General features: G+C 45.7%; 1 protein-coding gene across 1 annotated transcript; it reads right to left on the reverse strand.

Annotated features, from left to right (window-relative positions):
• Positions 1-7,425: 7,425 nt before the first annotated feature.
• LOC122013839 lies at positions 7,426-7,997 on the reverse strand. The gene is made up of 2 exons (XM_042570059.1): positions 7,902-7,997; positions 7,426-7,827 (listed from the first exon to the last, which is right to left on the reverse strand). The coding sequence occupies exons 1-2, from the start codon at positions 7,995-7,997 to the stop codon at positions 7,426-7,428; spliced, it is 498 nt and encodes a 165-aa protein (XP_042425993.1).
• Between the last annotated feature and the right edge of the window lie 2,431 nt (positions 7,998-10,428).

The following is a 10,428-nucleotide window of genomic DNA, read 5'->3' on the forward strand; positions in this document are numbered from 1 at the left end:
TTATGTGTCATGATTTTACCATTAGGGTTTGGGGAGCCTTAGAGGTTTTCAAAGACTTGATGATTTTGGTATTCCCAGGATGTTTGGATCGATTTTCATTGTCTTTGTTGACGGTGTTGTGATCTATTTCGGATCCACGGTGAGTTACGCACTTCATCTTTGTATAGTTCTAGAGATGCTTCGATGGAAACGTCTAGATGTGAAGATCAGTAGTGCGTATTTTGGTAAAATCATCAAGTCTTCTGTGAGATGTTTGAGACACACGGACATCAGTAAGAGTATACCGTGGTTCCACAGGAGATCGAGGTTGTTACCGTTGGGAGTAGATGGAGTCTATATGCTGCATATTGTTTGGATACCTATGTTTGACATGCATACAGGATTCCTATACCACTCAGACTGTTTGACCTTATACTCAGGTCCTGGTTAGTACAGTTTCTCTCCTGTTTACTTCAGATGCATATTTTTATCTTTCTTATATCAGGAGACTGTACGCATGATTAGTGCTAGGTGTTATTTCCCTACCTTGTATATCAATTGTACCTGCTGAGTGTTGGACTCACCCCGCCTCCATTGTTGATATTTTCAGGTTGATGCTGTCAGGAGAGAGTTCCAGTTGCTGGTCCCTGCAGACCTCGAGGATATGATTGGTTTTCTTTTGGTTTCTTTTCTGTTCTAGACTGTTTTGAACTTGTTATGTTTTGGATTATTATACTTAAGGACATTGTATGGATTTTATTATGTCGATGGATTTAGATTTAGATTTATTCTACTACATGCCTGCCTGGACGGCAGAAGAGGTGAGTTCATCGGATTTGAGCTTTACGAGTGTAGTGGAGTAGGGTTGATTTCGAGTCAGGGTATTATCTTTCTGTTTACTTATATAAACTGCGTGGTGATGGTTTATTTTGTCGTTATTATTCCAGCCGCATGTGGCTGAGGTATTTAGTGCTTGTAGAAATGTTTCATATTGTCCACCGTACAGGGGAGATGCTGTCAAAATTTTCTCGGACAGGGACTCCTCTGGGGCGTGACATGATCTCACTTGGTTACCAGGATTCATAAACTCTAGTACTTAAGCCTGGAGGTCTAGAGTTCGAATCCTGGGGGAGGCAAAAATCCACTGGCCAGGGGTGGAATGTCCTAGTGAGTAACGACACGGCCGAGGGTCGTCGGTCGACGACATGAGAGGTCGCCAAATGGGCCGACGACATAAGGGCCGCTAGTTGGGCTGTCACAAGGGCCGCCCAAGAGGCTAAAGGGCGGGGTCGTTACAATAAAAGGTGCATTTTTTATTGTAACGACCCGACCCTCTTGGCCCATTTGGCGGGCGAACTCTAAACCTCCAGGCTTAAGTATTAGAGTTTATGAATCCTGGTAACCAAGTGAGATTATCTCACTTAGTTACTAGGATTCATAAACTCTAATACTTAAGCCTGGAGGTTTAGAGTTCGAATCCTGAGGGAGGCAAAAATCCACTGCCAGGGGTGGAAAGTCCTAGTGAGTAACGGCACGGCCAAAGGGTCGTCGGTCGACGACATGAGAGGTCGCCAAATGGGCCGACGACATAAGGGCCGCCAGTTGGGCCGCCACAAGGGCCGCCCAAGAGGCCAAAAGGGTCGGGTCGTTACAGGAACAACCACCACCGACTAGACAAAACCTTTTATGGAAAGCTAATATTTAATTTCCTAAAATAACTTTAGGTCAACCAAAAAGAACAATCAAATCACAAGGAAAAGAAAAATAAAAGAACACAACTTCGAAAAACATATTCGAAATACTAGAATTGTAAGCCTCTTGTATTTGGTATTATTTCCATAAATAACTAGCATGATGCGGAAAGGAAAAATTACTAGTTATACCTTCTAAAAAGACCTCTTGATCTTCTACCGTATTCCTCTTCTAACCTCGGACGTTGTGTGGGCAACGATCTTCCGAGATGAGAACCACCAAGCACCTTCTTCTTCCTTGCAAGTTTCGGCCACCACAATTCTCCAAGAGAAGTAGAGGTCCGGCCACCACCACCAAGCTCCAAGGGATGCAAGAAACAAAACCACCTTTCTCTCCTTCTTCTCCTAGCTAGAACCAGCCACCATCAAGAGCTCCAAGAGAGGTTGCCGCCGGCCATAAGAAGAAGAGAAGAGGAAGAAGCTAGGGCCACCAAGGAGGAAAAGAGAGGAGAAGAATAATAGAGTTGATCACCGTGAAGGCACCTCTACCCCTCTTTTATAATCCTTGGTCTTGACAAATAAGGAAATTTTAATAAAAATTCCTTAATTCTTTTGTCATAAAAAGAAAAATTATTTTAAAAACAATTTTCTTCTTTTAATAATAATGGCGGCCACTTCTAATTCCCCAAAACAAGGAAAATTTAATTCACACAAGAATTAAAACTTCCTAATTTGTTTCTAGAAATTTATAAAAATTCTCCAATAATTTTTATCACTTCATGATTGGTTAATAAAAAGGAAATTTTATAAATTAAAATTCTTCTTCTAAACATGTGGATAATTTCGAAAAGGAAAGTTATCTCTAAAAATTAAAATCTCTTTTCAATCTATAAATAAGGAAAGATATCAAATCTTTTCTTACTCTTTTGTAGAAACTAATAAAAGCGAATATTTAATTTTTAAACTTCTCTTTTCACTTATTATCATGGTTCAAAAGGAAAGTTTTTCTTAAAATAAAATCTCCTTTCAATCTACAAATAAGGAAAGATTTCAAATCTTTTCTTAATCTTTTGTAGAAAGCTTTTAAAAGGAAAGATTTAATTTTTAAACTCTCTTTTAAAACTATGATATCCACATAAGAAATAATTTTAATAAAAAATCCTTTTTAATATGATGTGGCCGGCCACCTAAACTTGGGCTCCAAGCTATTGGTCGGCCACCTTAAGGCCAACCTTTAGGCTTGGCCGGCCCTAAGCTTGAGCTTCAAGCTTAGCTTGGCCGGCTCCTATTGGTTGGGTAAGAAGGTGGGTATGTGGTGGGTATAAATCTCTATATACAAGAGGCTACGATAGGGACCGAGAGGAGGAATTGGTTTTGGTCTCCCGATGAAATTAAGCTTCCCGTGTTCGCCCCGAACACACAACTTAATTCCATCAATAATAATTCATTCCACTAAAAAACTATTATTGAACTACCGCACCAATCCCAAATTATATTTTGGGCTCCTTCTTATTATGAGTGTGTTAGTCTCCCTGTGTTTAAGATGTCAAATGTCCACTAATTAAGCGAGTTACTGACAGCTCATTTAATTAATATCTTAGTCCAAGAGTAGTACCACTCAACCTTATTGTCATGTCGGACTAAGTCCACCTGCAGGGTTTAACATGACAATCCTTATGAGCTCCTCTTGAGGACATTCTCAACCTAGATCACTAGGACACAGTTTCCTTCTATAATCAACAATACACACTATAAGTGATATCATTTCCCAACTTATCGGGCTTATTGATTCATCGAACTAAATCTCACCCATTGATAAATTAAAGAAATAAATATCAAATATATGTGCTTGTTATTATATTAGGATTAAGAGCACACACTTCCATAATAACTGAGGTCTTTGTTTCTTTATAAAGTCAGTATAAAAGAAACGACCTCTAATGGTCTTACTCAATACACTCTAAGTGTACTAGTGTAATTATATAGTTAAGATAAACTAATACCTAATTACATTACGACCTTCCAATGGTTTGTTCCTTTCCATTATGGTCGTGAGTTACTGTTTATAATTTATAAGGTACTGATAACATGATCCTCTGTGTGTGACACCACACACCATGTTATCTACAATATAAATTAATTGAACAACTACATTTATCATAAATGTAGACATTTGACCAATGTGATTCTTATTTCTAGATAAATGTTTATACCAAAAGCTAGGCTTTTAGTATACACTTTAACACTTGTGTGACGATGATGCCTCCGAGCGCGCTCGCGAACAACCACACCCAGATGTCTACTGGGGTAAGTGTTCCCTTTATTGTGCCTTCTTGCATTACCTTCCATTGGTGCTGACCTTTTCTTGCTTGTTCACAGTACTGGGTGGAGAGCCGGCCATGTGCCACAGGCTCGTATTTTTAGAAGAGGAGGTTAAGCAATTAAAGGCGTCGAGCAGACAATTCTTCATCGCTTAGGAAAAGACAGACGCCAAGGTGGCCAAGCTTCAAGCCGCCCTAGAGAAGAGAGACAAACTTCTTGAGGCCAAACGGGCAAAGAGCGCCGGGCAGGCCACGATGCTGGAGCGGCTCAATAAACAGGTCACTACCTTTGACAATAAGATTGAGTCGGTGAATGCGCGGAAGAACTGGGCCATTACGAACCTCGATGAGAAGAATAAAGAGGCCCAGACCCTCACCCAAAAGCTCAAGGAAGCCGAGGACTTCCTGATTGCCGAGCGAAATAGCCGCTAGGCCGAAGAAATGGCGCTTCAGGGCAAGCTATCCGCTAAAGACGACGAGCTAAAACCCACGAAGGATGAGCTGGAGGCTTCCTGAGAAGCCCTGAAGACCTATCAGGAGGCTGACTTGAGTAGGTTTAAGGTAAGGAAACAAGCCTACATCCGCTCAGACACTTTTAATGATAGAGTTGCCGATCAAGCCCTTCGCTTGTTCGACCTGGCCATTGACGGGACGATCGATCAGCTCCGCGAGGGAGGCCATTTGCCGGCCGATCTGACCAGTAATTGTAAGACTGTTAGATTCGATAGAGGGGGGGGTGAATATCGATTGGAAAATCTCGAGTTAAAACGCAGCGGAAAAGTAAGGAAGTAAAGAGATGAACACGGTTGATTTTTACTTCGTTCGGAGCCTGTGACGACTCCTACTCGAAGGCCCGTACTCCTTGAGTACTTTCGTTGGGCAATTCATTAGCAATTCGAATAATTACAATTTACGTACAAATATTGCTAATGAAAGAAAAACAAAGCTATACCGACAAATAATGAATTAAAAGAAAACCGGAGTGAGTCGTCGGAGCTTTGTGAACGTCGTTGGAGCGCAGAGTAGCAGAGTGATTGAACTCAGAGTTCTCAGAACACAGATATCTTGAAGCTCCTGCCTAGGGCTTCTTTTATATGCTGCTCCGGGCGCCTGGATCCCTTCCGGGCGCCTGGAATGTGACGTAACACTCCCAACCAGCATGCTCCAAGTGTCAACGTCGTCCTGGGGATAAAACTTGCCTCCGGGCGACCAGAACCATCCCGGGCGCCCGGACCCTCACTGTCCCCTCACTGCTTCCTACCTGCAAAACAGTGTTAGTCCGAGGCAAATAAAAACCCTGCAGCACAGATTGTAAGCACATTTTTATAGATACGCTAAGTAATAAAAATTAACAACAAGAGTATGACTTAGATTCCGTCTTTCCGAGACCGAAATCTAGTCACGATCTCGACTTAGATATCCGAAATGGATCTAAGCCGGATCGACGCCTAATGTTCCCTTCCCGGGAACGCGTCCTCGCAGTCACTCCCCTCCAGTGACTTACCTGCCAGACGTCCGGTCAGCCCGTCGACCCGTCTGGACTTCTCGCCAAGCGTCCGGTCAGCCCGTCGACCCGCTTAGACTTCTCGCCAGCTATCCGGTCAGCCCGTCGACCTAGCTGGACTTCTCGCCAAGCGTCCGGTCAGCCCGTCGACCCGCTTGGACTTCTCGCCAGCTATCCGGTCAGCCCGTCGACCTAGCTGGACTTTGTGCCAGACATCCGGTCAGCCCGTCGACCTGTCTGGACTTCTCCTACATACTCGATCAAAGTGTCAGACAACAACAAAACTAACTTAACCTATTTGTCATTCATCAAAACCTGGGTTAAATCGTTAGTGCTAACCACACCAACAGTAATGTCATAAGCCGGGACAAGCTACTGTCGCGCTTCCTGACGACGTCCTGGACTACCTTGAGTGAGGTTGAGCATTCCTGAGTGAGGCCGAGCGTCCATGTAAGATGTAAAATTTTTGAAGTTTAAATACATGCTCGTCCGTTCGGACGAGTTTTACCTCCTTGTATGTTTTTCAACTCCTTTTGATTATTTGCAAGAGCTCGTGGCCTCATTCATGATTATTCTATCAGCCGATCGACCCCTTTGGTATTCAGAGTCCATGATTTCACGATCTCTCGCTCGACCCTGAGAGTATTTTAAAGAATAGCGCCGAACGGTCGCTATATTCTGAAGACTTTGAGTTTTTGAGTAGCCCAGGTTCTCGGTCAGCTATTCATCGACGCTTGCCTGCTCACTGAGCTTTCAAAAATTGCTCAACCCTGAACCGAGGAGACATGGAATCTCGTATGCTGGTCCGAGACTATAGAAGACCACTCGATCTCGAACGGGGGAGGTTTAAATTCGATGTGCTGGTCCAAGACCAGTGAAGCTCACTCGACTTCTAGAGCTTGTGGCTCCAATATAACCCAAAATCCAGCTGATCGGCCTGGGAGTCTCTGACTCAAGGGTTTATAGTCATCGCTCGACTGTTGATGAAGACCCGGGTTTTAGGTCACCGCTCGACCATTATTGAAGAATATGCGAAAACTCTAGTTTAAGGTCGCCGCTCGACCGTTAATGAAGACACACATTTAAGGTCGTAGCTCGACTGCTGATGAAGACATGCATTTAAGGTCACCGCTCGACCGTCGATGGAGATAAGGGTTTAAGGTCGTTGCTCGACCGTCGATGGAGACAAGGGTTTAAGGTCGCCGCTCGACCGTCGATGGAGACATGGGTTTAAGGTCATCGCTCAACCGTTGGTGGAGACACGCGTTTAAGGTCGCCGCTCGACCGCTGATGATGACTCGTGTTTAAGGTCGCCCCTCGACTGTCGATGGAGACAAGGGTTTAAGGTTGCTGCTCGACCATTGGTGGAGATACACGTTTAAGGTTTCCACTTGATCATCGATGGAGACAAGGATTTAAGGTCGCTGCTCGGCCGTAGATGGAGACAAGGGTTTAAGGTCGCCGCTCGATCGTTGATGTAGACATCGACCATTGTAGACACGTGTTTAATGTTGTCGCTCGACGATTTGATGTAGACCCGTGGTTAACGTTGTCACTCGACGATTTGATGTATACTCAAGTTTAAGGTCGTCGCTCGACTGTTGAGGGAGATGCACTTCAAGAGGCCTTTACTTTTTTATTCAAACTTTTCCCTACGTTCGGCAGACATACAAAAGATACAAAAAGTACAGTATTCACTCGTGCACCTCTCATCCAACCCTGTAGGGTTGAAGATTATTCACACTCCATGACTTCTCGAGATGCCTCCTCTCTTCATCCTCCAGATTGTAGGCGCCCGAATGGAGCTTCTGCACGACCTTGAAAGGCCCTCGAGCTTGGTGACATCGCCGACCGGCTTCAATTTCTTCCAGATGAGGTCACCGACCTGGAAAGACCTCGGGATCATTCTCCGATTGTAGTTCTATTTCATTCATTGTCGGTACGCCGTTAGACAAACCACTGCTTTTCCCCACATTTTGTCCACTAAGTCGAGCTCCATGAGCCTTCGTTCGGCGTTTCCTTTGTCGTAGAGTTGCACCTGATCGGAATCTATTCCGACCTCCACGGGGATGGCTGCCTCTCCGTCATATACCAAATGGAATGGGGTCACGCCGGCCACCTCCTTTAGAGTCGTGTGAAGAGCCCACAGCATAGTGGGGAGCTCGTCGACCCAACTGCCTTCAACATGGTTGAGCCGAGTGCGTAAGACACTGAGGTTCTCCCAATTGGTGACTTCGTCTTGCCCGTTGCCCTGGGGGTAGGCCACAGAGGTGAAGGCTTGCTGGATGCCATAGCCCTCGCACCACTCTTTGAGCCTCTGACCGGAAACTGCCTTCCATTATCAGAAATGAGTCGGTGTGGGATGCCAAACCAACAAATGATGTTCTGCCAAATAAATTTGATGACCAGCTGCTCGGTGATTCTTGCAAGCGGCTCGGCTTCCACCAACTTAGAGAAGCAGTCGATTGTGATGAGGAGAAGCTTCCGCTGACCGGTCGCCATTGGGAATGGTCCAACGATATCCCTGCCCATTGGTCGAACGAGCATGATACCGTGGACGCCTTCATTTCCTCGGTCGGTCAGTGCGACAGGTTGTGATACTTCTGGCAGGATCAGCAGGTGGCCACCGTTCGAGCGACATCTTCCTGGAGGGTCGGCCAGAAATATCCGACCAGGAGTATCTTACGAGCTAATGTACGACCGCCTAGATGACCTCTGCAAGAGTCTTGGTGCACCTCCTTCAAAATGTACTCGACGTCCTTTGATCTGATGCACTTGAGGAGGGGCCTGGAGAAGGCTCTCTTGTAAAGCTGATCGTCGATCAAGGTGAACTACCCAACCCTCTTTTTCAATAAGCGGGCTTCCTCCGGATCGGCGGGTGTAGCTCCCGAACGCAGAAATTCCATCAGAGTTGTCCTCTAGTCGCTCGAGAAGGTTATTCCCTCCATTCGGTCAATATGTGCCACCAGCGATACTTGTTCGATTGGCTGCCCTATTACGATCGACGCCAGTGAACTAGCTAATTTCGCTAGCTCATCTACTGCTTGGTCTCCAATCAGGGGATCTTTTGAATAATGACCTCTTAAAAATTGGCCTTCAACTTCTCAAAGGCTTCCACATAGAGCCAAAGTCGAGCATTGTTGATCTCGAATGTCTCGAATATCTGCTGAGCGACCAGCTGAGAGTCCGAGTGAATGAGGACTTTAGTGGCTCCCACGTGTCGAGCGGGTTGTAGGCCAGCTATCAGCGACTCATATTCTGCCTCGTTGTTAGTGGCTCTATAGTCTAGCCGAACGAACAGCTGCATCCGGTCCTCTCGCGGTGAGATAAGCAATATGTCGATTCCGTTGCCCTGCCGAGTGGACGACCTGTCCACAAATATCTTCCATGTTGCTATCGGCTCGTCACTATGGACTTCTATGACGAAATCTGCTAAGGCTTGATCGAGTCACCTGACGGAGGGACGCGCTACCCATGGAGGCTTGCATGGAGGTATGAGATTGTCTTCGAGTCTTCGGAGTAGATCTGCATGTATGGAGTTGGATGAGAGTCACATCAGTGAGGGGACTGTGAGGGCCCCACAACTTGTTTTTGTGTGGTGGGGTCATTCGTGTATTGTACAGGGAGGGTGATGGTATAGTGTATAGTGAGGGTCATTTTGTGAGAGGGGCGGGCCATTTCGTGAGTGGATGGTTGTGAGGGCACATTTGTGAGAGGGCAGTGCAACTCTGTACACTGGGTTGGGTGGGGCCGAGGAGGGGAGATAGGGGCGAGGATGGTGAATAGATCCACCATAATGATCTATCTAGTCCACAGCAAATGACTCGCGGTAAGGACATGACAAATTCGTTGATAGCTGACCACTTGCTAAAAGTGGGGCGATGATCGATTGCGGGATGATAGCCTTGGTGTGAGGGACCCTGTGGCCTCATGTGGATCTGTTTCGTCACCACACTAGGGTTGGACTGCGCACTGTAGCAGATGGCTGCGGATACCGCCACTGACAGGGTAGCACTTACGGATGAGGTTAAGGACAAAGAGTGGGCAGGGTCGATACTAGTGGGCTTTGTACTGCTGACATGCAGGTTGCAGATAGCACGGAGATGCACATTGCATAGTGCAGGGGCTGACGTGACCAGATACATGGAGGTTGAGCACTATGATATTGACGCCTCGTTAGCATCCTCACGGGCTAGTGCCATGGAGTACGTGACGTTGCTTATATGTGGGCGGATGGTAAAGCGATAACATGTGAGACTGGATGTATTTAGAGAGGTTGGTGCAGTGAGAGTACATGACATGCATATGGGCTTTACAGTCCAGACCCATGCGAGGATGGATGTATGTTGAGAGGTTGGTATAGTGAGAGTACATAACATGTATATGGGCTTCAGAGTCCATACCTCAGATTGCCAGCAGGATTTGACACTTCATCAGAACCGACTGGATATCCTAGGACATTTAGATTGTACACCTTTTTCTTGATGATATATAATTTACCTTTCATTAAAAAAAAATCTGCTAAGACTTGAGCCTTGATCGCCGCTCGGGGTTGATACTGAATGTCGAACTCGCTCAGCTCAGTCGTCCATTTGATTAGCCTCCCTGACACTTTCAGGTTGAGAAGGACTCATCCCAAGGCACTGTTAGTTAGCACGATGATTGTGTGCGCCAGGAAGTATGGACGTAGCCTTCGAGTAGCTAGAATCAAAGCGTATGCTAATTTTTCAAAATTGGTGTAGTGAGATTCAATATCCTTCAATATATGGCTCAAAAAATATACAGGCTACTGCTCCTGGTCTTTCTGCCAACTAGAGCTGATCCAACGACATGTTCATTGGATGACAGATAAATCCACAGTGGCTCTCCCACAACCGGCTTGGCTAATATAGGAAAGGAGTTCATATATTGCTTCAGTTCTTCCAAGGCCCGA

The sequence above is a fragment of the Zingiber officinale genome, chromosome 8B (genome assembly GCF_018446385.1).
Source record: "Zingiber officinale cultivar Zhangliang chromosome 8B, Zo_v1.1, whole genome shotgun sequence".
NCBI classification, from domain to species: domain Eukaryota; kingdom Viridiplantae; phylum Streptophyta; class Magnoliopsida; order Zingiberales; family Zingiberaceae; genus Zingiber; species Zingiber officinale.

Coding starts and splice junctions, on each gene's coding strand:
- LOC122013839 (XM_042570059.1), bottom strand. CDS start 7,997: ATGGCGACCGGTCAGCGGAAGCTTCTCCTCATCACAATCGACTGCTTC. Junction 7,828..7,901: donor CAAGAATCACCGAGCAGCTG/GTCATCAAATTT, acceptor TGATAATGGAAG/GCAGTTTCCGGTCAGAGGCT.